A 27863-nucleotide genomic window follows, 5' to 3' on the forward strand; every position below is an offset into this window, starting at 1 on the left:
GCTGGCTTCACAGTTGACCTACCAGAGGCTGTTGGAGGCTAGACACTAAATACCAGGCTGTTGTAGAGAAAATAAGTTACACAAGGTTCTTTTTTCTTAGCCCAAACTTTACTCAAACAGTTGGTGTTTACAAAGAGTGTACAGACTTAGTGCTGCTGTGGAGACAGACCCAAAGGAAACCCGACAGACAAACAGTAGCCATGATCACAGCTAAAAGGTGTCTGTAAAGGTCATCCTGTAATTCTCTGCACAGGTCTGCCTTAAAGCAGGTTCAAGGGACCGCACGTGCAAGAAAACCTGATCAAATCCAAAACTGATCTGATTCTTGTTTTATCGGGGATCAAACTATCATCTGAAACTACGATCTCTAAAGCTAGCATTTATCAGAAACACAAAATCTCCACTTAGTTGAGGCAACAAGTCTAAAAAACAAACAAACAAACAAAAAAGCTCCGCAGAAAGATAACAATAAGCTATTTGAGGAACTATAGCTATAATAATTTTTTACCTCCCATTCGCTGCAGAGGACAAACAAGCCTCAAAGCTTAAACAGCATGTCTGAAATCTGTCAATATAATAAATATAAATACATCTGAGGTTTTCTACAGATTGTGAAAAGGACATGACAAAAATAGCTTTGTTTTCAAACTTGATGCACTTGCATAAATAAAGTACAATAATAACATTAATTACAATAGTTAGAATAAACCAAGAGAAACCAAAGTATTCCAGGCCCTTTGAAATGTAAGGCTTGGGCCTGTGAAAACACGTCCAAAGTCCTCAGTCTTCACAGTAGATGCACAATGACACCACTATGTATGGGTGAGCTACATACTCATATTTCTCAACCACAAAATGTAATGAAAACATTAACCTAAAGATCTGTTAAAACCATGACTTCGAGATAATTTCGATTCTTTGGGGTTTGTGATTTAACGCAGCTCTTGATAAATCAAATTGGTGACTCAACGGCTACAGTGTGTCTGCATCAGCAACAAACAGACAATAAAAACTCTATCACGAGTTTCTTCATGGCAAAATATTGTGAAAATATTAAGAAAACATCCGACTGAGTCAGTGAATTGTCATTTAATTGAGATTTCCTCTGTATACCACGTGAAGTTCTTTAGTCAACAGCTGCTAATCGATGTGCCAAAGAACAGAGAAAATATCTTATTCAACCTTTTTCACATTTAATAATTCATCAATGGCTTCTTCCTGAGAGGAAAAAAAAAACCTAATGAAATGGGGGAACAAAGCAATCAGCAGATTGCGATGGGACATGAATGACTAAGAAGATTATTCAATGCACACAAGAGTCGGTTAAAGTCCCAGCCGTAGTTTATAAATATGGAGCCCAACAGGCCGTGGAAGAACAGGAGGGGTGGTCAATCCTTTAAGCAGTAGCCACAGACAAAAACAAGTCCGAGAGTTGACTTGAGCTCGGTGTCGGAAAGCGTTAGAAACAAACTGCTGTCACTCCATGATGGCTCTATAGATGACGGGCTCGATGTAGTCCTCTCTGTATCGGGAGTTGATGACCCGCTGCCTTTTGGTGTTCTGCTTTACGTCGTTCTGCGCGAAGAGCTCGAAACGCATGTCTGACGCCACCGACTGAAAAACCCAACGTAAGACGTAGAAGTTACTGTTTGGTTCTACGGATGTGACACCAACATACAACCGCAACTCCAAAGAAGGTGGGTCTCAGTGTGAAATGGAAATAAAAACAATGCGATGATCTGCATGAAATTTAAGCTCACCATTCTCGACTTGACTCGTTTGGGCAGATCCTCATCTAGAGCGTAGATGTCTTCTCGCTTGGCAGTGACTTGTGAGCCATCCTCAAACTCCACCTAAATACACACACGAGCAGGCAGTAAGTGCTTAAATTAGAGCGTATTTGAATATTCTCTTCATACTGTATTGCATGCTGTTGTGTCATATACTAAATGTCTTCATAACTAGAGTAAAATCCCCAACTTGCAGATGAATTCCTCCATGGTCCAGTGAAGCTGCACTTCACACCCAATATACTATGTACTGAACAGGTACCAAAGATTAAATGTCACCAGTTCAGTATTTGACAACAATCTGCCTCTGTGCTCCTGAGTGATTTAACAGTGAGGTTCACTTCTCTCTTGAATATAAAATGCCATCACTTGTCATCATGACCACATGAATTATTTTGTTATATTTAAAAAAAAATTATTTATGAGGTTACAATATACTTCACCATATTCATTTCATCTATGTGCAAATAAATTCTCTCAAGATATTCAAAACATACTACAGTCATGAGAATTAACAGACTGATGCTCCATAAACACATAATGGCTCCGTGAGGCTGACTAAACAAAACCCCGTCATTTTAAAGTATCACAAACTGGTCAGCAACCATCTGTTTAAACTGGACCACCCAGATTTTACAGTCATCATAACCCAACACGTGCTGATGAAGGCTGATCAAACTGAGTTTAAACATCAAGATCAGACAGAAAGAGAGACAAACAGGTGCATGTTTACCATGTACATGGGGATGGAGTGGGAAGCTACAAACTTGGCTCCATATATCAGCCCATCTGTCCACCGAACTTGAACGGCATCGCCTTTGGCGGGGGGGCCGAGGCGGACGCAGTCCCGGCTCTGCAAACACATTAAAACACATATTGAACTCAGGCCATGTTGGAGATGAGAGTTTAAGAAAAGGAAAATCAGAACTATCGGTTTGTTTCATTAACCTCAATATCCTCAGGGAAGAGGTTGTCGCTGAACGAGCCATCGTCAAACACCACTTCGTAAAACGTGGCCGTGGTCAGCTCCATCAATTCGCTCTGGTAGTAACGGCCATTCTTGTATTTACAGATCACCTTCTGGCCCACTGCCAACTCCTGCATTGACGCTTTGTTGCGCTGTAGGGAACACATTGAGCATAACTCTTCAAAGTTTATTTTTCTCCACAGCTCTGATACATAAAAAAGGTAAAACAGTGGCTGTGGTCCAATAAAGATAACTCAGAAACAAGAATTAGCAGTCACAACAATAATAAGGAAATCGTTACAGCAAGTCTTTAATTCACTAACTGGGGAAGAGAGAAAGCTTTAATGTGCAAAAGTAGAAATCCCTGTGGAGGTTTTCCAGCCGTTATGGGGCTGCACGGCTGATTAAACCTGTGCTGGAAGCTACGATGTGAGGCAAAGCAGGTTGTCTTCATTTTCTAAAAGCACCCTGTCTCTATAACTCTGTAACAGTATTATGAAAGATGAGTTTATGTAACTTCCTGTTAAACATAACAGGAAGTTATGCAAGGAGATACCCCCCATTTTAAATGCTACAAAAACACAACGCAGTTCTTGACAGCAGTGTAAACAGCATCTACTGAGCAGGGGGAGTAACGGTTCATGGTGAAGCTGATTATAAATTACTGCATTTGTTTGTGTGGACAGGAAGGGCTGGAGACTGAACCACCAACCCGGCAATCAGTGCACAGCCTCATCCAACACATGAACCATAGCCCATGGCTCAGCGACCAAACTCTGAAAACTGGAGGTTTAAGTACAATTTGGCAGGTGGGGGAACCCTAAGATCAGATGTAGCGGTGCAGCTGGGGTAAAGGATTACTTTTAAAAAGTCACATAATTTTTATTGAGAGCTAAAGTTGTTTTCTTCTTTGTGTACAGGCTGCGATCAGCTGACCTGTGCTGCTACTCTGATATTTAATGCTCTTTGTGGATTTAGCCGAACTAAATTAGCGAGATATCGCTGATTTCCAACCCCTTAGACAACATGAAGCCAGTAGGAAAGGTAGAACTCAGTGTGCGAATCTAATCAGCATCATTAGCTTGACTTGCCTAGCACATATTTTTACCTTTGAATAGCAAAAAAACTAGTATATTAAAGTTAGTTTCACAGGCCATTTCACAAACACTTAATTCAGACTCACATCATGTACAGATCTGCTGCCCAATTTAAAAACTAAACTAAGTTAGGATGTGACGAGTAGGACATTGGGTGGTGGCGCTGTCACTGGGTGTTGGCTCTCACTGCGGTATTGTATCACTTCCTGTTTCGGAGCACAGTGTTTTGCTGTCTGTTAGCTGTTATATCTGTATAACTCGATTTATCTGGATAATAACATATTTTAGTGTAATCTTCACCTACTTTAAATAGCATACTCTTTGCTGAATCACCTGTATTCACATTACTCACTTTATTTGTTTTTAGAAATTCGCTAGCTTAGCTCAGCTAGTAGCTTAGCCCTTAGCCGACTCACTACCAGCATGGCTTCTTCTCCTGTCTCTCCTGCACTTTCCTGCTCTGGGTGTCACATGTTTAGTTACTCCTCGGCCTCCTTTAGCAGTAACGGTACTTGTAATAAATGTAGTCTGTTTGTAGCTCTGGAGGCCAGGCTTTCTGAATTGGAGACTCGGCTCCGCACCCTGGAAAATCCTGCATCTAGCCAGGCCCCTGTAGCGGGTGCGGACCATGGTAGCTTAGCCGCCGTTAGCTCCCCCCCAGCAGATCCCGAGCAGCAGGGAAAACAGGCCGGCTGGGTGACGGTGAGGAGGAAGCGTAGTCCTAAGCAGAAGCCCCGGGTACACCACCAACCTGTTCACGTCTCTAACCGTTTTTTTCCACTCGGCGACACACCCGCCGAGGAACAAACTAGTTATTGGCGACTCTGTTTTGAGAAACGTGAAGCTAGAGACACCGGCGACCATAGTCAAATGTCTTCCAGGGGCCAGAGCAGGCGACATTCATGGAAATTTGAAACTGCTGGCTAAGGCTAATCGTAGATTTGGTAAGATCGTTATTCACGTCGGCAGTAATGACACCCGGTTACGCCAATCGGAGGTCACTAAAATTAATATTGACTCGGTGTGTAACTTTGCAATAACGATGTCGGACTCTGTAGTTTTCTCTGGGCCCCTCCCCAATCAGACCAGGAGCGACATGTTTAGCCGCATGTTCTCCTTGAATCGCTGGCTGTCTGAGTGGCGTCCAAAAAATGACGTGGGCTTCATAGATAATTGGCAAAGTTTCTGGGGAAAACCTGGTCTTGTTAGGAGAGACGGCATCCATCCCACTTTGGATGGAGCAGCTCTCATTTCTAGAAATCTGGCCAAATTTATTAACCCTCCTAAAAACTGACTACCCAGGGTTGAGACCAGGAAGCAGACTTGCAGTCTTACACGCCTCTCTGCAGCTTCTCTCCTCCTGCCATCCCCCCAAAACCCCATCCCCATAGAGTCGGTGCCTGCTCCCAGACCACCAAAAACCAAAGCTAAAATCAGCAAAAAGCTATTTAAGCATAAAAAAACCAAAGCTAAAATCAGCAAAAAGCTATTTAAGCATAAAAATTCAAAAACAATAAATACAGCTTCATCAACTGCACCAAAGAATAAAACAATTAAATGTGGATTGTTAAACATTAGGTCTCTCTCTTCCAAGTCCCTATTAGTAAATGATTTAATAATTGATCAACGTATTGATTTATTCTGCCTTACAGAAACCTGGTTACAGCAGGATGAATATGTTAGTTTAAATGAATCAACACCCCCGAGTCACAGTAACTGTCAGAATGCTCGAAGCACAGGTCGAGGAGGAGGATTAGCTGCAATCTTCAATTCCAGCTTATTAATTAATCAAAGACCCAGACAAAGTTTTCATTCTTTTGAAAGCCTGACTCTTAGTCTTGTCCATCCTAATTGGGAAAATCAAAAACCTGTTTTATTTGTTATTATCTATCGTCCACCTGGTCCTTACGCAGAGTTTCTGTCTGATTTCTCAGACTTTTTATCTGATTTAGTGCTCAGTTCAGATAAAATAATTATAGTGGGTGATTTTAACATCCATGTAGATGCTGAGAATGACAGCCTCAACACTGCATTTAATCTATTGTTAGATTCAATTGGCTTCTCTCAAAATGTAAAGGAGCCCACCCACCACTTTAATCATACTCTGGATCTTGTCCTGACATATGGCATAGAAACTGAAGACTTAACAGTATTCCCTGAAAGCCCCCTCCTGTCTGATCATTTCTTAGTAACATTTACATTTACTTTAATGGATTACACAGCAGTGGGGAATAAGTTTTATTACAGTAGAAGTCTTTCTGAAAGTGCTGTAACTAAGTTTAAGGATCTAATTCCTTCATTGTTATGCTCTTCAGTGCCAACACAGTGCAGAGCAGCTACCTAAACTCTGCTCCCAGTGAGGTCGATTATCTCGTCAATAGTTTTACATCCTCACTGCGTATAACTTTGGATACTGTGGCTCCTCTGAAAAGGAAAGCTTCAAATCAGAAGTGCTTGACTCCGTGGTATAATTCACAAACGCACAGCTTAAAGCAGATAACCCGAAAGCTGGAGAGGGAATGGCGTCTCACTAAATTAGAAGATGCTCATTTAGCCTGGAAAAAGAGTTTGTTGCTCTATAAAAAAGCCCTCCGTAAAGCTAGGACATCTTACTATTCATCATTAATTGAAGAAAATAAGAAAAACCCCAGGTTTCTTTTCAGCACTGTAGCCAGGCTGACAAAGAGTCAGAGCTCTGTAGAGCAGAGTATTCCTTTCACGTTAACTAGTAGTGACTTCATGGATTTCTTTACAAATAAAATTTTAGACATTAGAGAAAAAATTATTCATAACCATCTCAAAGATTATTCTTCATGTTCGGCTGCTTTCAGCACTGCTGGTATTTGTTTAGACTCTTTTGCTCCAGTTGATCTTTCAGAGTTAACTTCAATAGTTACTTCCTCCAAACCAGCAACATGTTTGTTAGATCCCATTCCTACTAGACTGTTCAAAGAAGTCTTTCCAATTATTGATGCTTCAATCTTAAAAATGATCAACAGTCTTTATTAGTTGGCTATGTACCACAGACCTTCAAGGTGGCTGTAATTAAACCTCTGCTTAAAAAGCCATCACTGACCCAGCTGTCTTAGCTAATTATAGGCCAATCTCCAACCTTCCTTTTCTCTCAAAGATTCTTGAAAGAGTAGTTGTAAAACAGCTAACTGATCATCTGCAGAGGAACGGTTTATTTGAAGAGTTTCAGTCAGGTTTCAGAATTCATCACAGTACAGAAACAGCATTAGTGAAGGTTACCAATGATCTTCTTAGAGCCTCTGACAGTGGACTCATCTCTGTACTTGTCCTGTTGGACCTCAGTGCAGCTTTTGATACTGCTGACCATAACATTTTATTACAGAGATTAGAGCTTGCTATAGGTATTAAAGGTACTGCACTGCAGTGGTTTGAATCATATTTATCTCATAGACTCCAATTTGTTCATGTAAATGGGGAGTCTTCTTCACACACTAAGGTTAATTATGGAGTTCCACAGGGTTCTGTGCTAGGACCAATTTTATTTACAGTGTACATTATACATGCTTCCCTTAGGCAGTATTATTAGAAAGCACTGCATCAATTTTCATTGTTATGCAGATGATACTCAGCTTTACCTATCAATGAAGCCAGATGACACACATCAATTAGTTAAACTGCAGGAATGTCTTAAAGATATTAAGGCCTGGATGACCTCTAATTTCCTGCTTCTAAATTCAGATAAAACTGAAATTCTTGTACTCTGCCCCACAAATCTTAGAAACATGTTGTCTAACCAGATACTTACTCTGGATGGCATTACTTTGGCCTCCAGTAACACTGTGAGAAATCTTGGAGTCATTTTTGACCAGGATATGTCCTTCAATGCACATATTAAACAAATATGCAGGACCGCTTTTTTGCATTTGCGCAATATTTCTAAAATTAGAAACATCCTTTCTCAGAGTGATGCTGAAAAGCTAATTCATGTATTTATTACTTCTAGGGTGGACTATTGTAATTCATTATTATCAGGCTGTCCTAAAAGCGCCCTGAAAAGCCTTCAGCTGATCCAAAATGCTGCAGCTAGAGTACTGACAGGGACTAGAAAGAGAGAGCAGATTTCTCCCATATTGGCTTCACTTCATTGGCTCCCTGTTAAATCTAGAATAGAATTTAAAATCCTTCTCCTCATATACAAGGTCTTGAATAATCAGGCACCATCTTATCTCAAAGACCTCATAGTACCATATCACCCCAACAGAGCACTTCGCTCTCAGACTGCTGGCTTACTTGTGGTTCCTAGGACACTTAAGAGTAGAATGGGAGGCAGAGCCTTCAGCTTTCAGGCGCCTCTTCTGTGGAACCAGCTTCCAGCTTGGATTCGGGAGACAGACACCCTCTCTATTTTTAAGATTAGGCTTAAAACTTTCCTTTATGATAAAGCTTATAGTTAGGGCTGGATCAGGTGACCCTGAACCATCCCTTAGTTATGCTGCTATAGGCCTAGTCTGCTGGGGGGTTCACATAATGCACTGTTTCTCATTCACCTTATTTACTTTGTTTATACTCCACTCTGCATTTAATCATTAATTGATATTAATCTCTGGCTCTCTTCCACAGCATGTCTTTCTCTCCCCTCAGCCCAACCGGTCGCGGCAGATGACTGCCCCTCCCTGAGCCTGGTTCTGCTGGAGGTTTCTTCCTGTTAAAAGGGAGTTTTTCCTTTCCACTGTCGCCAAGTGCTTGCTCATAGGGGGTCGTTTTGACTGTTGGGTTTTCTCTGTATTATTGTAGGGTCTTTACCCACAATACAAAGCACCTTGAGGCGACAGTTTGTTGTGATTTGGCCCTATATAAATAAAATTGAATTGAATTGAATTGAATAGGATTTAAATTTCCAGTTTATTCAAATTTCACTTGCTGAGCAGTCCTTACCTGTGAAAATAACCTCTCATCTTCCTCCCCATCCTGTCTTTCTTACATTTCCTCATCTCTCAGTGTTACACATTAACATTTTTTACCTGCTACTTTAAAAAAAAATAAATAAATTTTACTCTGTTTATATGTGAGCTTCTGTAGCGCTAGCTAGATGCCGGAGTACCGTAACTTTACATTTGCACCTTGAATGCATCACGGGCATGAGAAGGAAAAAGGCTGTGTTGAAGGTGTAAGTGGACCATGGAGTGTCGGTATTTGCTTTTTAGTGACCAAACATCTCTATACCATCAGCTGGAAGCACAAGAAGAATGAGGTCATTTGACACCATGCTTTAACCTGCCTATCAGATTTAACTGCTCATGAAATGAAGGTGCTGGAAAGCCATTCTGGATCAATCCGGCCCACTTTAAACCCTGCTGAGAAGGTGGAAGTAACATTTCTGTATAACACTGAGGAACTGAAAATGTCTCATCTCTGGGATAAACAATTTTGCATTGATCGAATGCTGAATTTTCTATAGATCCAAGTTTGTATAATTTGGCTAGTTTGTTTCTTTTCACTAGTGATCTGCCTCAAAATGTAAACACAGCTTCACAGGACAATGCCTTCAGAATTTACTACTGGCCTGACTGTGATTCTACTAGGTTACCTCAGGTATTGCTGGTGCTCTGTGTCTGTGGCAGGTGATGAAAACAATAAATGGCCAGTCATCAGGGTGCATGAGGACACCAGCTGCCTGAGCGCAGGTGGGGTGAAACGCTGTGGAGCAACGCCCATGGGAGCACTGGACGCAGCAGCCTTTCACTTCCCTCTTTATCCGTTTCCTGCAGTACACACATTTCTACCAGAGCAAAGACAAAAGAGTTGATTAAGGTGGTGAAATTAAGTGTCTCACTGTGAGTGGCATGCTAATCTAAAGGAAAAACAAGACAAAGGAAGAAGGACAAAAAAAAAAACCCAGCCAAGTAGGGTGGATAAGAGGAGGGAAGTCAAATAAGTATTATAGAAGGCAGCTTCAAATACAAACTGGAATGCGGGCATGCAAAGGGAAATGACACAACTTCCCTTTGACAATCGGTGACATCATGTGTCTTTTTTAATACATGTAAAAGTAGATCCTTTGACAAAAGTTCCTTTGAGATACAGACCTGTAACAATGGTGGCAAGGCCAACTATTGTAGCTTAATTCCTGCATCATTTCCATCACATTGCTCATATCCCATACAAAGTACAAGATAACAGTACTGTGAACCTTTCACATTTTGAAGCTTCGGTAAGCTGATGGGAGACAAAAAATATGGGTGTGGGTGTGTGTATGTATGCGTGTGTGGGGTGGGGGGGGGCCATTCGTTAAATTGAATGTTGCAAGAATGTCACATTTCCATTGAACAGTCAAGTGGCCGCTTTAGTTTTAGAAATACACAAGAACAGGAAGTGAAAGTGTGAGGACAGCTGAACAGGCCCCACACTAGTTTGTCTAATGAAACACATGAAAACCACACAGTGATACCATCCGTTTACTAGAATCCCAACTGTGTGTGGCTGAAACGTGCTTGGAAGTGAGAAAACACAACTGACTCTTGATAAGAGAAAGACAGAAATCAACAAGAGAAATGACAGTTCACATCCATACTAACAAAAAAGGAATACAGAAAATTAAAAAATAGAGACAACTGCAAAGTTTCAGGGCAGCTACGGTGTCATTTGAGAACAGAGACACACCACATTGACAGGAGTTACCTTTACCCACAACGTTACAAAACAAGTGATGTTACATGAGTCACTGCAGTCATATGGGAGTTAGAGTTCACGGCTGTACTGACTTACCAATCTGAAACGTGGCAGTGGGATGGCAGAGATGTCAATAGGGCTCCGCTCAGTGATGTTGACAAAGCGAGCTTCCAGCACAGTTATGGCACACAGTACATGAACCCACCTGTGTGAAAGGCAAACATGAACTGGATTCTACACAAACAGCACACTGTCCAGGGTGCAGCGTTTCTAGGAAAGTTGTGTTCAGCAAAAACAACCCCATGTAGCATTAGGAATGAATGTCATGTCTGCATGTTCAATATTAAACAGTTAAAAAATGTACATTTTTTAAGTTGACCCTAACTCCCTTACCCTAACATTTAGGAACTGGTTGTGTTTACAAAATAAGCAATGACTAAAGATAAACTAGTTCCCAAATTTACTCAAACCCAAGATGCCTTTAGAATAAAATTACCCATGTTTGACAAAAAGAAAATATTTTTGTGTGAAAACGTTATTTGAACTACAGCACAATGATAATTCTTTACCCTCAAACAGGATCTGACCAACATAATCTGAACTCAGGTCCTTATTTCCTTTACCTGAAGTCTTAATTTCTCTCAGTGGAACATTGTTTGCACTGTTTACATTCATACACTGCAGCTCTAGATATTATCTGTTTATCAGAATGTAACATCTAAGATACACTACATTGTATTCGCTCATCTGCCTTCACACGCATATGAACCTGAGTCACATCCCATTCTTAATCCAAAGGGTTTAATATGATGTCGGCCTTTGCAGCTATAACAGCTTCACCTCTTCTGGGAAGGCTTTCCACAAGGTTTAGGCGTGTTTATGGAAATTTTTGACCATTCTTCAAGATGCGCATTTATGAAGTCAGACACTGATGAAGAAAGCCTGGCTCACAGTCTCCACTCTAATACATCCCAAAGGTGTTCTATCAGGTTGAGGTCAGGACTCTGTGCAGGCCGGTCAAGTTCTTCCACACCAAACTCACACATCCATGTCTTTAAGGACCTTGATTTGTGCACTAGTGTGTGCAGTCATGTTGAAACAGGAAGGGGCCATCCCCAAACTGTTCCCACAAAGTTGGGAGCATGAAATTGTCCAAAGTGTCTTGGTATGCTGAAGCATTTAGAGTTCCTCTCACTAGAACTAATCCAAGCGCCAACTCCTGAAAGACGGCCCCACACCATAATCCCCCCCACCACCAAGCTTTACACCACTGCATCTGACACTTTGCATTGTGCTCGGTGGTGTAAGGCTTGGAGGCGGTTGCTCAGCCATAGAAACCCATTCCACGAAGCTCTCTACACACTGTTCTTGAGCTAATCTGAAGGCCACATGAAGTTTGGAGGTCTGTAGTGATTAACTCTGCAGAAAGTTGGTGACCTCTGTGCATTATGCACCTCAGCATCTGCTGACCCCACTCTGTGATTTACCAGGCCTACCACTTCCTGGCTGAGTTGCTGCCGTTCCCAGTCGCTTCCACTTTGTTATAATACCACTAAAAGCTGACTGTGGAATATTTAGTAGCAAGGAAATTTCATGATGACTTGTTGTACAGGTGGCATCCTATCACAGTACCATTCTGGAATTCACTGAGCTCCTGAGAGATTCTTTCACAGATGTTAGTAGAAGCAGTCTGTATGCCCAGGGGCTTAGTTTATACACTGAAGTGACTGGAACACCTGAATTCAGTGATTTGGATGGATGAGTGAATACTTTTTGCAGTATAGTGTAGTTGGACATTAAGCTTAAGATGCTCAAAACTGAGAGCTAAACTAACCACAGATATCTGTTTGCAACAACCATCCACATTGTGCATTTAGTTTGAAGGTCTAATGGCTGAGATGGATTTCCGAGGCAAAATTACTTCAGTCAAGGAGAGTGGAAGGTAAAAATGGGCAGCAATCTGTTGTTTACCAGGATGTGAGACTTAATTTGCCTGAGTAACTTTGTCAACCTTCATTCCATTCAGTACTTTTTCCTTACTAATTTAAAAAGGTCATGACTCTGACCCAGGAGCAACTGAAAGCAAGCAGCAGAGCAATAGTGTTTTCTATATACTACTGGCTGAAATTCCCACAATGTTAAAAAGAAGTGCACTTCAACTTCCTTAAAAAACAGCAGGGCCCCAATTTTGACCTATTGCATTATTACTGTGTGTAAAGGGGAAAAAAAAAAAAAAAAAATTCAGTTTAGAATAGCAGCACTCTTGGACCTACTTGTCATTGTTGGCTCTCTGTAAAGCTCCACCTCTCAGGGAACACAGGCAGCAGTCCTAGAAGAAAACAAACAAACAAAAACAAAACATGCATAGTTTTAAATATCAATTCTGGGGTGTGACGTAAGTGGACCCACTCCAGTTTGCTTATAAAGCTAAACGCAGGGTTGAAGATGCCTGCCTAACACTGGACACTGAAACTACAAACGTGGATCACCTTCATCCGTGTACTAGGATTTTATATATGGAAGTCTCCTCTGCTCTCAACACAGTCAACATAAACACTCCGGAACTGTCTCACCAAACAGCACTGGCTAAATGGATCAGAGGTTTCCTGCATTCCAGACTGCAACAATAATAAATCCACTAAGACTGTTCTGAACATAGGGGCCCCACAGGGTTGTGTTTTACCTCCCATTTTATTCTCTATTTACACAAACAATATAACCTGCAATATGGATAATATGACACTCCTCAAATATGCGGCTCAGCTTAGCAGCATATCGTCAACAAGTGGACTCACTCATTCCTCTCATCGATGAGAGCTCAAAAACCAAAGAGCTGTGCTGCTGTGGGAAGGTGACGCCCAATGATGTGGCCCACACCCCGGAGATCAAAGGGCAGGTGGCGGAGCAGGCAGACGCCTTTAGGCACGCTGTCCTTTTGTGTGCATCGTGTAAACAAAAAAGGCCCAGCAGTGCCTCTTTCTGCCGAGAAAACTCAGCGGAGTTTTTAATGTAAGCAAAAATATTTATAACAGTTGTCTATAAATCACTCATTGTGCCAGTTCTCACAAATTCATGTCCTAGTACACCTTTATTTCTGTTAATAACAAATAAAAACTGTCACAGGTCACCAAACAGGCAAACAAAATAAACTGGCACCCCACAGTCATCAGATCTCCACTCAAGCAGTCAGCCACAAATTCAGCACCATCATACATGACTTCACACCCGCTGCACAGCTCATTTCAGCTCTTCCCCATTATGTGGCCACTACAGGGGCCCTGCAGCCAGGACCAATATCATTCATTTCAGCTATTTAACATTATTATCAACTCATAATGAAATTTTACATGATTTTCTTTTTTTAAAAACAATGTTTTGCTGTTTTAAAGGTTTAAGACAAATTTACACTGCCTCACAACAGACAAAGTTTTCTGATTCCTTTATCTTATCACACCAAAGCTGCACATTTAGATACCTTATGTTCAACTGTATTTCATTTCTAGTGTAAACTGGAGATAAACTATTGTTTCAACATTTGCATATGCATATCAGCTACATGAAGATTAAGCTCTAGCCTATTATGTTTATGTTGTGTTATGTTTATTTCTCACAAACCCAACACGCACCAGCTACAACGGGGAAAAAACAAACTGGAGAACAACACTGTAAATAAATAAAACACAGAGTGTCACCAATGAACAAACAGCTGCAAACACATTCAGTAAAGAATCACTGACATGTTACCTGAGAGAAAACTAAGCTTCTGCACCTCCTCTTAGTTTTGTTTTTAGGATCTCAAAAATGTAGCCGATACAGGACGACTGCAGTCACAGGAGTGAGTGTGCTCCCACGGGATTTCCCATGAATATGTTTTAAAATGGCTGCATGTTGTTTTTATTTGCCTTCTATACAGCAACTCAACTTTGTTACTTCAACATCTATACATTATTTTGCAGGAAACCCTCAAAAGCAGCGATCTGGACAGAATCGGTACAAAATAGATACATAACATAAATGGGGTGGGGTGGGGTGGGGGTAGCAGTAGTAGTTAACAGCTTGACAGGAACAGCCTGAGAGCAGATTAAGTTATCCTCAAGGCTCACCAAAAAACATCACAAGGGCATCTGCTGCAATAATTCTACAAAATTAAGTATTAAAACCTATTATTTCACCTATTGCATATTTAAATTAGGACCTCAAACTAAAATTGAAAACCTCCACACACATACACACACACACACACACACACCAAAAAAAAAAGAAAAAAAAAAAAAAAAAAAAGAGAGAAAATTGTGTAACATGTCCTTTAAATGAACTCTACAGTGGAGCACTGCCCACTAGTGCTCAGAAGGGTTTAGACTATTTTCAGACCAATTCCCAGAAACATTTCACTATTGTTCTGAGCTGTTGGGAATACTGGGAGCAGAGGAAATTTTGAGATAACTTTTAAAAATAAAGAAGGTGGGAAAAACAAATTCTCCACACAATGGCACACAGAAGAAGGAGGCACTATCACTATCTCAGCAGAGAGGAAGCAACGTCATACAGACTTTATTTCAGCGTGGTGGCTGCCGTCGGTTCTGTTTGTTCAACAAACAACATACCAGCTCTTTGGTGCTGACGTGGACTGCTGTGCTTTAGACTGCGTGTCGTGGTTTAAAAAAATGTGCTAACTGAGAAAGAATCAGCATCAGAGTGCAAACACTTATGATTGATACACTTCAAACAACAAAGGAAATGTAGAAAAAACAAATGAATAAAAACACAGTCTATCATCTTGACATTCACAAAACTGCCAAAAGACTTTTAGTTGCAGTAGCTGCAGATCATTTCAACTTCAATAGAAAAACTTCACAATAGAAGTTTATCTCTTAGATTTAAGAGTTAAGTCATTCTAGTTACTGGAAAACAGCACCACTGACTGTTCCTCTGAGAATGTGACCTTTCATGCTACCTTCTGATTTAAATTCAGGTGTTTCTGGACCAGCTGTAATCAGAAATCCACCTCCATAAAGTAAATGTGGCTACAGTATCATTAGCTTTGATCGTATGCTCAGAGGCCACAGCAAAACTGCAAAGTTGAAGGGACAAAAAAAACAAAAACAAAAATCAGAGAATGCAGACCTGTTATGCTCATTCCCAACAGCACCTTCTTATTCTTGGACTAGAACACAGCAGCCTTGCATTCTTGCTACCTTATCTCTTACACCTTTACCAGTCAAAGACATACGTACTTGGTGTTCATGTACTAAAATACAGTTTTCTGTTCGGCGCCTTCCATTTCTGAGCCATTTACAAGTTGCACTCTACGCTGCTAAAAGCTTGATTTTACTGTAACATAATAATCGTACACAAGCAAACAATAATGGATGTGATGTGATTTGGACTACGTATATTTTACATGTGAAGTGTGCATTTAGATATAAGTTTATAAGCAAACAGGGCTATAGACTAGGGACATACAGGCATCATAGAATAATCGATCTGTACACGTTCTGGAAACGGATGAGACTTATGTTAACTTGTTAAAGAAGAAGACGTCTTCATTAACTGACCTCAGTGACGGCATCAGCCTCACAGCGGGCACACAGCCAATCATCAAGCTCAGCATCATCCCCAGAAATGCCATAGCAACCTGAAACAGGACCAGAAATAAACACATTCAATACTCACAGATTTTTTTAGACAGCTCAGAGCTTAAAAAGGATGCTAAAAGTCAACTTTTTGCTTATCCTTATTTTGCTTTTCTAAGCAAAATATTCCTAAATCATTAACTGTCAGCAGTATAGAAAGTATATAGAAACCAAAACCAAGGATCACTGATAGCATCAAATTTTTCACTTTCATTATTCCCCTTTTATATTCTCTGTATAGCAAATAAAACTACAGCACATCATTCAGCAAAACCATTCATGAGACTTTGTGCAACAGCTGCCAGACATACTGGCTGAATCATTTTAAGTGTCAGAGGGGTGTCTGTGTATTCATCTATAATCCGTTTATGTGCTTGAATTATGAATGTTTATTGCAATGGCTTAAAACAAACAAACAAAAAACACAGTGCCAGTTTCCTTAACAACAGGAGAATATTTCCTTAACAACAGGAGATTATATTATATATATATATATATATATATATATATATATATATATATATATATATATATATATATATATATATATATATATATAAAGTCATATTTTATTTAATAATTCCTCATTTCTACCTACGTTTTAACAGAAGAAAACAGAGAAAAGGGCTTACTTGCATGTACACGGACACAGCACTGAGAACAGCTGACCAGGCGGCTGGTTCCATCGTCTGCTACGTAAGGGTTAGACAGCTGTCCCTCCCCGCTGTCACTCATCTTGCTGGATTGGGTGTTGAAACACATTTCAGGGATGAGGGGTTTGGACCACTGATGGCCCCCTGGATGATTCACCAGAGTCAAGCTGGAACTCCCATTATTGGACTCGGACTTCAGGATAAACAAAAGTTTAAAGGTCTGTTAGCATCATTTTTTCCCCCTTTTTATAAAAATCTGACAGATCTGGTCTTTTGCAGCAACATGAAGAACTATATTAAGATACCTGTGTGAAACATATTTGTTTCATTTAGAAACTATACTAACAATGGTTATTTAAAGGAGTACCTTAATGCGTCTAAAAAATTTATTATATTTGCAAATACATAGTTGCTCTTTCTAATATGACAGTCAATAGCACCATATTCTGGTGATGCTTCAAAACATCCACTTCAAGGGTTACTAACCACAAATATATGTATAAATAACTTTATTCACAGAATATTGATATAAAACAACAGTAACAAGACAAACAACTAAATGTTACTTTAGTTCCTACCTGATGGTGAGTGTAGAAGAGCAGGCAGATGGAGCAATAGGGGGCCTGCTGGCCCATGTGTTTGTTATATTCCCTCTCTGCATCGGGGTTAAAGGGCAGGCACTGCCATAACTGGGTTAGAGGCTTTGCCCACTCCTCCTTCTCTTCTTGGATGACCTGCACATCTATATACACATCTACAGATGTGTTGATAGGATAGGCAGAGGTGTGGCATGAAGGAAGAAGAAAATGAAAGTGTTAATGTTTAGGAACACAAGGTGACAGGATAAAACAAAAACATGAGGCTCCTAAGCCTTTATGAGGACAGAAATACTGACTTAGCAGATCTAGAAGAAAAAGGAATAGAAAAAAAACCCCTAAAGTTATTGTGGTAAACACAGTGCTCGGTAAACTACAAACTACACAATTACACAGAGGACCTAAAATTTTGCATACCCTCATCACTGTGCACCTCTCTGAACAGAGGGTGATGGCGAGGCAGCTTACACAGCTGTGGTTGCTGCTGGTTTTTCACAGGCTTGCAGTATGACTGCTCTTCTGACACCTGCTGGAGAAACAAGTGTATAGCAAGATATGACTTGAAAGAAAGATACTGTATCTGTTGTAACAAACACATCAATATAACTTGCTGTGAAGTCTCCCTATAATGAGGCATATTGGGAGCTCTGTACCGATATGCACACTTTGCCAGATAAAAAATCTGATCTGACCAGGCCTCTGAACTTCTGGTCCCACATAGTAACTACTTACATGATGATTCCGAGGAATCACCCTCAGCTCATCACACACTGGTTTCCTGACAGGAATGGTGTCTTTCAGGATGATAATGCCATTATCCACAAGGGGGGATTGGTTACTCTGTAGTTTAAACAGCATGAATTACATGGAATATACATCTCATTGTCTCATAAAATTCCATACCCCAACTAGAGAGATCATAAAAGGCTGCTAAGTTCATAGAGATTAGTGTGCAATCATCATGCATGGAGAGACGAATCAGTACAGAGCAACCAAGAAGTCCTGCTGCTGTGACCTACATGCACAGTAACAATCCAAATGCTTTTACTGAAAACTGGTTTTGTTCCCTCTGAGTTGAGAGAATTCCCTTTGGGATATTAGTTTGTTAGCCAAAATTAGTGTTTAACCATATGAGAACAGATAGAGTGCTTGCTGCCCTGGATTTAACTTCAACTCCAAACAAAATATTTATGACACTGTGACAGTGATGATCCAGTAGTTGTGGGGTGGATTGTTGCTGCTATAAATCACTTTAAAATAAGAATGTATGGCAGGCTCCACACATTACCACTAATCAATGAATCATTATTTCTCATGCTGTGGTTAGTCTACTCAGAGATCGGAGTTAGGTTCAGAGTTTCTCAAACCTGCTTTTTAGAAACAGGCCTCAGTACTACAAAGCAGGGATGTGGTTAAAAGCTGCTGTGACTAATGTGCTGGGACCTGGACAGAGATGTACCGTACACTGTACACAATGTGATTATTTTCATTTTTCTTCAATATGAAAAAGTAAAAAAGTCAAACCTTTCTCTTGTTCTTGGGAGACTCAGTCTCCACTTTGTCCAAATCTTGCGGCTGCGTTTGAATCGGTGGGGAAGCAGGCTTCCTTATGGGCTCAACTTCAGGCTTCTCCACTTCAGCCTGAGCTTTGACGGGCACGGACATTTTGGGTTTGTTTTCCTCTTGTTCCGGCACCACAGGATTCTGTGCTTCTGGTTCATTTTGTGCTACTTTGGTAAACGTGATTTCAGATTCAGGCCGTGGCTTCATTTCCTCACAGCTTGGTGCTTGAGATGAAGATGGAACTGGTGTTAAGGTTTTGTGCTGGAGATGGCGTGGCTGGTGCTCTCTGGCGTAGCTGTGCACATGTAGCTGTGTGGTGGGTTGCCGCTGCGTCTCTAGAGTGTAGCTCTGCACCTGAAGAATGTCTTTAGGACTCAGAGTCCTGTGGAACAGCAGGCTGGCAACACCCATTTTGCGGGTAGGTTGAGTCCCATCTTCTGTCCACATAGGGGATGCTGAAACTGACACATGGCCGTTTCTAGACCTGGACTCAGGTGAGATCGCAGGTGCACGTGTCTTGGTATAATGAAGACAACTACTATCACCTTTACTCTGGGACAAGCCTCTGAGAAATGGATCCATTAACGTGAGCTTGGTTGGTGTGACAACCAACTTCGGTGGGCCTGGAAAGTAAAACAGAAAAATAAAAAATTTTACTACACTTGGTTCTCATTCACCACCAAGCAGTTTTTGCTATTGCAGTCTTGACTGCCGTACAGGAAACCAGTAAGATGAGATGTTAATACCTTTATTTCTCTTGCCATCTTGTACGATAGCCCGTGGAGGTATAAGACTCAGCCTAGGACGCTTTCCATACCGCTCCGCATCGTCCTCATCTTCAACCTGAGGGACAACCTCTTCGGGCACTTCCAGACACACCCGGTGTCTTTTGGTCTCTATCCTTTGTTTAGAGCTGAGATTTAACCAAACAGATATGGAACATGTTAATTCCTATTCCAGATGTGCACAGTTTCCTTAATGTTCTTCCAAAAAATTAATGTGAAGGAATGCAAAGATGTATTCTAAACAACATTAAAATAAATGTATACCCAAAATTTAAAAAAACACCCAATTGTATCACATGTTGCAGTATGATTACCACAGCAGTCATAAGGCAGGAGGATACACCCTGAGTATGTGTCAATCCACCACTCAGCTACCACAGACTTTCACCTTCACATTCACGCAGAAAGAACCCAAATCACTCTCAGAAAACCCGAATACACACAATTTGCACATTTTCCCTGTGCCTTTACATGAAAGGCCCTGGCTGAATTCAGAAACTACTGCACCACCATGCTGCTCCAAACTCAGACCTACTTCTGACAAATATAAAGGTTTAAGGTAAAAATGGTTCACAGAGGTGTATTAGTAAAAGTACCTTAATGATCAATTATATGCAACTGATACTGTTGACTTGTGACAACAAATTCTACTGGTTTACCTGTCCAATAGCAGCACTGACTGTCATTTGCAGGAATACCTCACTAGAAGTTGCTGCCTTGCACCATAATGTGCTCCATTTAAAGCTCTAATATACTGAAACAATGCAAACTATTAACACGTGGTCCATCCTTAAATTCACACCATGAAAAAAAATGCAAAAAGCATGCTTATGATTTAACTTATTTAATTATTTATCACAAAGACAGGATTAGAAATTAGTACATCAGAGGGACAGCTCAGGTGGAGCAGTTTGGAGACAAAGTTAGAGAGGCAAAGCGGAGATGGTTTGGACATGTGCACAGGAGGGAGAGTGGACATACTGGACAAAGGATGATGAAGATGGAGCTGCCAGGCAAAATGAAAAAAGGAAGACCACAAAGAAGATTCGTGGATGTAGTGAAGGAGGACATGCACAATGCTGGTGTGATAGAGGAGGATGCTATTGAAAGATGGAGGCAGATGATCTGCTGTGGTGACCCCTGTAATGGGACCAGCCAGCAGAAGCAGAAGAAGCAGCAGGAGGAGTTGTTTTTGCTCTTATACAGCAGATTTTACAGTGTATGCTGGGCCACTTGTATAGCAGCACATGTGATATACCCATCTTAATTTCATGCATAATATAAACTTTAAATACCACTCGGCCTGATAAAGCATTTAAAATTAACTCAAACTTTAAAATATATGTAACAGTTAAACACAGGTGGGGATTATTTTTAATGCAGAATAAATACTTCTGATACCTTCATGCATGCTTGTAACGTTCTGAATGCAGGATGTTTATTTCCTGTGTGGTATCTGGGTATCTCTACTGTTCCTTCTGTAAAAGCCACCACATGCCAAACCCATGAACATGCAGTTCACAGTTGACCTACCAAAGTTGAATCATTTGAATCACTTTAAAAGAATGGGAAGAACAAGCAACCCCAAAACATAATGCCGCTGCCACTTCTGCATAAATGTAGCAACATTAATTTTTACTAGGAGATTTGTGAAGTAAATGGCCCACCTTTTCCACTGTCCATCCTCTCCACAGCTCTTGATGGAGCTGGAGTTACTGCTGCTGGTGAGGTCATTAAAGGACTCGTCCAAGAACTCCTTAGCTTCTGGAGTGGGTCGTGAATGGTCAATGGGCACCAGGTCTCGCCCTTCCAGCCACTGTTCATAGCGATCTGGCTGGTATTTTCTCACAAAGACATCCATGGAAATCTTCACCATGTCTCTACGGCATGAGCACTAAAAGGGAGAGATGCATACATGGACTGTGGTTTAAAATGAGCAGTTACAGAAATTATGTTGCATGTTCATTTATAACACGTAGCTGATGACAAGAAAGTCTTATTTCTTTGCACTCAGATGAAAATAAAACTAGCTTTCCCGTGCTGTGAATGGTTCTCCTCACCAGAACTGCCTGCTTGCCATACTCAATCCACCTCTCCGTGGCAAAGTTGGTGGACTCTGCACAGTTGAAGCCATGGTTGAAACCAGCATGATAGGAATAGGGGAAAGTTATCATGAACTCCCCGGCCTCCTGAGTAATCTTAGGAAGAGATAGTAAAACAATGAGTGCAGTTCATACATTTAGCTTGTGTTGTGGCTGTAAAGAAAATAAAATCTAAAAAGTTACCCTTTCAAATGGAATGCTGTATTTCTTCAGTACAAAAGGAGAGATCAGAGTCATCTTGTGTCTTAAAAAGGCATCACAATTCTGAGCACTATTGGGAAAGAAGCCTAGAAGGAAAAAAGATACAATTTGCACTGAAATGTGACTATTACAGTATTACAGTAATACAGTATTCAATGACCATAATATATTATTATATAGTTATATGCTGCATAGCTACAGAAAATATTCCGCTACCCTCCTACCTTGAGCCAGACGCTCAAATCTTTTCCCGTGCTCTGGAGGAATGCTATACCTGTAGACAGTCAAATAGCGAAAATGATTTTGTGCATTTATCCATTTGCTTCAGATCTTTTCAACCTGGCTTATATGAACGAGTTAAACTGAATGTTTTTGTTTATTTTTTAAAAAACACTGTACACACACTTAATTTAATTATTTTTTCTGCCTCTTCTGCCCACAACTTTAACATTTTAGGGATAAAATGTCTCTCTGACATGTAAAAGAGATCAACACCAACATGTGACATAACTCATCCCCAACTGCACTACCACCACCACAGGAAACCACTATCAAAACCACTGTGTGTTCTTATACAGAAACTCATTAGTATGTATTTTTACCACGATTTAGGCTCTCCAAAGTGCAAATAATTAATGCTATAGAGGTCCATGTCCTCTGTGTGCCATGGAAAGGTGGTCTTCCACATGCCAAAGTACAAGTAGGGTGTATTAACACCCTCAATAGTGATGCCGTTGTCATGCTCCACAGTATCCAAAATGGTGTCCAGATGGCAAATATTCCACTCTTTGACATCCTAGCAGAGGACAGAAAAGAAATAAAGATTAAATGATGATACTTAACAACCAGATCTATATGATCAGTGATGTTACCAGCACATGTAACAGATCAAGTAATATTAACTTACCGGATCATACAGGGTTCCATTAACATCCGCCCCGTATAAAGGAGCATTAAAGGTCACATTCTTCCAGTACTTCCTTTCCAGCTCCTCAAAGTTATCATAATTTGGACTGCAGTACCTATAAAACAGTTTATTATTATCAACACTATACATGGATTTTCAGCATGAAAAGACTCTATATGATAGTATTAAACTCCAGACAACAGAACCTCACCTGTTGCTGTTGGCAACCTTGCGAAACTCTCTCACCGTCATGGCTCTCCTCTGTATGTTGTACTGAGTGAAAAGGCCTGACACACCTGTCACAACCTGCTGAATGGGTGCAGGTATCACCAAGTCATCTATGTCGTCGTAAGAATGCCTAGGCTTCCACTCCTTTGGTGGGACAATCTTGGAAAAAGACATAGGACAATTAGCTATTCTATTTACCAGCAAATGATTGCAAAAGCGTATCAAATAATGGCTTAAGTGACATCACATGTTAATACTTACTTTAGCCAGGCCTGCTTTATGTGCTCCCTTAGACTCCATATATGCAACATAGCGCCTGAAATTCTTGAATTCCTCAGCAGTGGGATAAAAGGTCATGATCCCCTTGGAACCTTCTGACGCCATTTCCAGAACTCAACGGCAGCTCCTGCACATTGAAAATGACAAAATTATGTTGTAATGTGATATAAAAGTAAAATATTGTACTGTGCAAAAGTCTTTGCACAGTACAGTACCCTAACCAACACAGATGTGAACTACTTCACAGCTACATAATTCATCATCTTCATCATTCAAGATGTAGTATACTTCACTGGTGAGTACCCATATAGAATTTTATATGTTGTTAAAATTACGTAGGTTTAAGAATGTACAAAGTGTTTACGAGCATGTGAAGTGTTTATAAGAGTGTGGGAAGGGTTTATAAAGCCTTAAAATATATATAAATAATAAAAGAGACATAACGCCTCTACTTGGCGGATTTTCACCTGTCACGGGCGTCTCTGGAACGTAACCCCGACAGGTGAGGGATCACTGTAGTCCCAAACCATGCCCAAGTCTCCACCATGTTTCAGAAATAGTTGCAGACACTCACTGTTCTTCGTTCCTGACCTCCTCCATACATATTGATGATTTGAACCAAAATTTTCAAATTTGGATTCATCACTCCAGAACAACTGTTGAGTCCTGTCTGTGTTTTAACCCCGTATACCCCATACCCCACCTTGCATTTCTGCATAATGGCCGTGGCCGGCCGGCGTGTTTCTACTACTGTTGTGTACAAAAAAGTTTTTGTACACACTATATTTTTGCGATATTTTAATAATAAACATTTATAAATAAATTAGCAATAAAAACTGACATGTTAAGTTTTTTCTCCCAAGTCCCCTCAAAGGCTCGGGCTGGTGTTTATCCAGGGAGTGCAGACTGTAAGATCTGTTTACTCTGGAGGAGGCTGTAAAACTTTGTGAAGAGTCCGAAACAAGTTGATGAGTCAAAGCTAACTTCGGTCTGATGACAGCGATACTGACGTGAGTTGTTGAAGATTTACAGGATTTCTGTCAGTAACTGCTACTGTTTAGTAAGAACTGCTGATCTGGCCGCTGTTAGCCCGGGTTCCTGAAACTTTCTTCGAGGTGGATCTAATTTTGTGCACGACTCGGACACTTAGCAGATAAACTCTCATATGATGTGAGAATGTAATCAAACTTTTTATCAGGGGGAAAGTGGGATTTTTAGGATATTCGAGCCTAACATTAGCTGGCATAATGTTAGCTTATAACCAGCTGTCTACTTTGTAATAGACATGTAATAGCAATATTTTGTGAGTGCAATGCCACCTGCAATATCGGCAATACTTTAAACCTGTGTGCAGTACAAATTGCATTCATTATTATTATTATTATTATTATTATTATTATTATTATTATTATTATAATAATAATAATAATAATAATAATAATAATAATAATAATAATAATAGGTATTTATTAACAGGTATCCTCCCTATGTAAATACACTTTTGCTATGTAAATGCAGTTTTTCTCTTATTTTCATATTCTTGTACTGTTCCACACATTCACACACATTTACTCATTATACACATAAATCTACATTTCCACATACACATATATTCTTGTATTACATATCCTTGTATTTATTTTTATTTATTATATTTATACATTTATCTTTCTTCATGTTTGTAATGCACTGAACAGCGGCAGCTGTCACAGTTTCATCAGGCACCTGTGTTTGACGACAATAAAAGCTTTCTGATTAGCCTGCTCTTACCAGCTGTCCATAAATGGGAGGGTCACAGGTCTGATCTGCTGAAAAATCCGTGATTGCAGTTTGGGAATAAATAAGGACAAGGTGATAATAAGCTGCTACGTAGTCTCTGGAGCTTGAAAAAGGCGACTGGACTTCTTTTTGTTTCTTGAAGACGTTTCACCTCTCATCCGAAAGGCTTCTTCAGTTCTCAACCAAATGGTGGAGAGACCCAGGTATTTAAACCCCTGTGGGCGTAGTCCCCTGGAGGTGGTTATGACCCTCTATTGATCATGTGCTTGAACACATGTGCCCAGGTGTGAAGGGGGCGTGGGTCATATTTAATCAGTGGTTTCAGTTGAAACCAATTTAGGACTCCGCTCCATTGTTTCCTGTGGCCTATTGAGGTCACTGGAACAAAGGTGTGAATGGGGGTTGAGACGTCTGGGAAGGGAGCTCAGGACAGCACTGTAAGCATTAAATATGCATTAAATATGTATTAAATATGACCCACGCCCCCTTCACACCTGGGCACATGTGTTCAAGCCCATGATCAATAGAGGGTCATAACCACCTCCAGGGGACTACGCCCACAGGGGTTTAAATACCTGGGTCTCTCCACCATTTGGTTGAGAACTGAAGAAGCCTTTCGGATGAGAGGTGAAACGTCTTCAAGAAACAAAAAGAAGTCCAGTCGCCTTTTTCAAGCTCCAGAGACTACTATGACCTGGATAACTGAGAATCTACACAGACAAGCTGCTACGTAAATAAACCTCTCAGGTGATATATTGATACTGCTTTATTTTCTGAGGAATGTTGTGTTGCAGTGAGTTTTGGTAGTGAAACAACAACGGACCTTTTAGGTGATATAAAGTAGACACTGGTCAATTGATCAGTTTTTTTTTTTTTTTACTCAATTTTCATTTGTTTTCTAGTCAAATGTGGCTTTTATGTTAATTAAAAGTTTTTTTTTTTTTTTGTAAGGAATAATTAAGTTCTAAGTAATTTGTTTTAGTCACATAAATCATCATTTGATCCAGAAATAACTATTCCATGTATGCAAGTTAACCTAACCGGAGTCAGGTCGTCGCTGAATTTGTTCCTATTTATTAAAGACCTGACTTCCACATACTGTTCATCTGCTGTAGATAAACTAGCTCTTTGAGAATCACTTTGTTGGTGTGAAAATACTGTATTCTGCCTGTCAATCTGTGCTATCTTTGGCATTTTTCATAGATTCAACTAAAGAAATGGGAACAAATGATTGACTTCATTAAAAAAAATTACTCTGAAAATAGGTACAAGGGTTGAACTGAAAATGAGAGAAAAAGCAGCCAACTTTGAAAGACCTTCAGAAAGACCTACTGCTCAAGACCACTTTAAAAATTACAAGTCTGGCTCCTTGAAAGGAAAATGTAAAGAAATTAGTAGTGACTGTTGCGACTTGAATAAAATTCCATGTTGCGATAAGCAGTCGTAAAATATTGTTGTATAAAATAGTAGCGGTTTCCGACAGGGTTGTCATAGCATCTCAATGCTTAACACTTCCTGTAGTGGGCGCAACCCTGTCGCCATGCATCCCTGCCGCTGAATTAAACGCTCCTGCTGTCTCGTACAGAAAACACAACCTTATATAATGTGTACTTAAATCTCCTTGTTGTCTGTTCCGCACTTGCAAAGCTATAAATATTAACATTACATTATCGGGTGAGACAAGCTAGGTAGTAAAGCGCTGTGAAAGGCTCTCACCGCCCCCGAAAATCTGCGGCCATTTAACAGTCTCTTTAATTCAGTCTCGCTGTTGAAGCCGACCAAACAAATATTTGCTCAAACTTGCTAAACAAATAGGGTCCAAATCAGGCAACGGCACATAATTTTAGCATTAGCTAGTGTGATACCGTAGCTCTGGTGTTTAAGTGCGATTTAGCTCCGGTCACGTCCGCAACACTACAAACTAAGACACGGCAATGAAAGTGAACTTTATGACTAAACCTCAAGTCTAAAGTGAAGGGCAGCAATCTCAACAAGGCTAGTGTTAACTAATCTAGTCTAACCTATCCTGGTCTAACCTAAGCTAAGCTTAGTTCATATTAACACGGACACGGGCCGAGACTATTATCTGTATTACAATTCCCACCAAAGCTAGTATACACTCTATCCAGCGAATTCGTATAGTGTCCTGTTCGCGAACTTGCATTGAGATAGCTTGAGTACTAAGGTCACAAGTATATAAAAATACATCAGAGTATTCTCAAAAGCATCGTCTGGAGCGGCTGTTTGGGTAGAGCTACACAGACTACACTAAAAGTGAAACTATCACTTGCCAAGTCAATGATGTTTTTGTCAGGAAATAGACTGCACCCGGTAAAGCTAGCATCGCCTTCATAGATTAGCACCGTGAGTTGAGAAGTTAACATAGCGCAAGGAAGACAGCTCGACAAGCGTACACCTACCACCGCTGCTTGATTGTCTCAGAAGTTGTCCCTCGGGTTGTCGATACCGTCGTAATCAATACAAGCGGCGACTGGGAACATAACAGAGCAAACACAGCTTGCTAACTAAGCCCCCTGTGAGTAGACCACTATCCTCCATTACCAGCTCTACGCATGTACACGCTCCTCCGATTTTGTTTACCACAACACGCATGGGAGACGCTTAACCAATAAGAGGGCGA

General features: G+C 40.4%; 1 protein-coding gene across 5 annotated transcripts; it reads right to left on the reverse strand.

Annotated features, from left to right (window-relative positions):
* Window positions 1–29: 29 nt before the first annotated feature.
* Window positions 30–27813, reverse strand: LOC115795610 (lysine-specific demethylase 4A-like). Of its 5 annotated transcripts, none has more exons than XM_030751593.1 (23): window positions 27643–27813; window positions 23426–23570; window positions 23148–23323; window positions 22937–23051; window positions 22632–22825; window positions 22254–22303; window positions 22012–22115; window positions 21787–21924; window positions 21394–21620; window positions 19688–19854; window positions 18903–19564; window positions 18111–18218; window positions 17796–17904; window positions 17361–17536; window positions 16762–16975; window positions 16052–16131; window positions 12770–12825; window positions 10593–10701; window positions 9415–9606; window positions 2739–2909; window positions 2524–2643; window positions 1761–1853; window positions 30–1614 (listed from the first exon to the last, which is right to left on the reverse strand). In XM_030751593.1, the coding sequence occupies exons 2-23, from the start codon at window positions 23546–23548 to the stop codon at window positions 1477–1479; spliced, it is 3522 nt and encodes a 1173-aa protein (XP_030607453.1). In that variant the 5' UTR covers window positions 23549–23570; window positions 27643–27813; the 3' UTR covers window positions 30–1476. The 5 variants fall into 5 exon arrangements, with proteins under 5 accessions (XP_030607453.1, XP_030607452.1, XP_030607455.1 ...); XM_030751592.1 differs by having other exon boundaries at window positions 17796–17907; XM_030751595.1 differs by lacking the exon at window positions 18111–18218 and having other exon boundaries at window positions 31–1614.
* Between the last annotated feature and the right edge of the window lie 50 nt (window positions 27814–27863).

This window comes from Archocentrus centrarchus, chromosome 17 (genome assembly GCF_007364275.1).
Source record: "Archocentrus centrarchus isolate MPI-CPG fArcCen1 chromosome 17, fArcCen1, whole genome shotgun sequence".
In the NCBI taxonomy this organism is placed as follows: Eukaryota; Metazoa; Chordata; class Actinopteri; order Cichliformes; family Cichlidae; genus Archocentrus; species Archocentrus centrarchus.

Excerpts from the sequence above, each read along its gene's own strand:
- LOC115795610 (XM_030751592.1), bottom strand. The coding sequence starts at position 23,548 with ATGGCGTCAGAAGGTTCCAAGGGGATCATGACCTTTTATCCCACTGCT. Across the intron at positions 23,052-23,147 it reads AAGGTTGCCAACAGCAACAG|GTACTGCAGTCCAAATTATG; the intron begins GTGAGGTTCTGT and ends ACTGTTTTATAG. Across the intron at positions 18,219-18,902 it reads CTCCCAAGAACAAGAGAAAG|AGTAACCAATCCCCCCTTGT; the intron begins GTTTGACTTTTT and ends TTTAAACTACAG.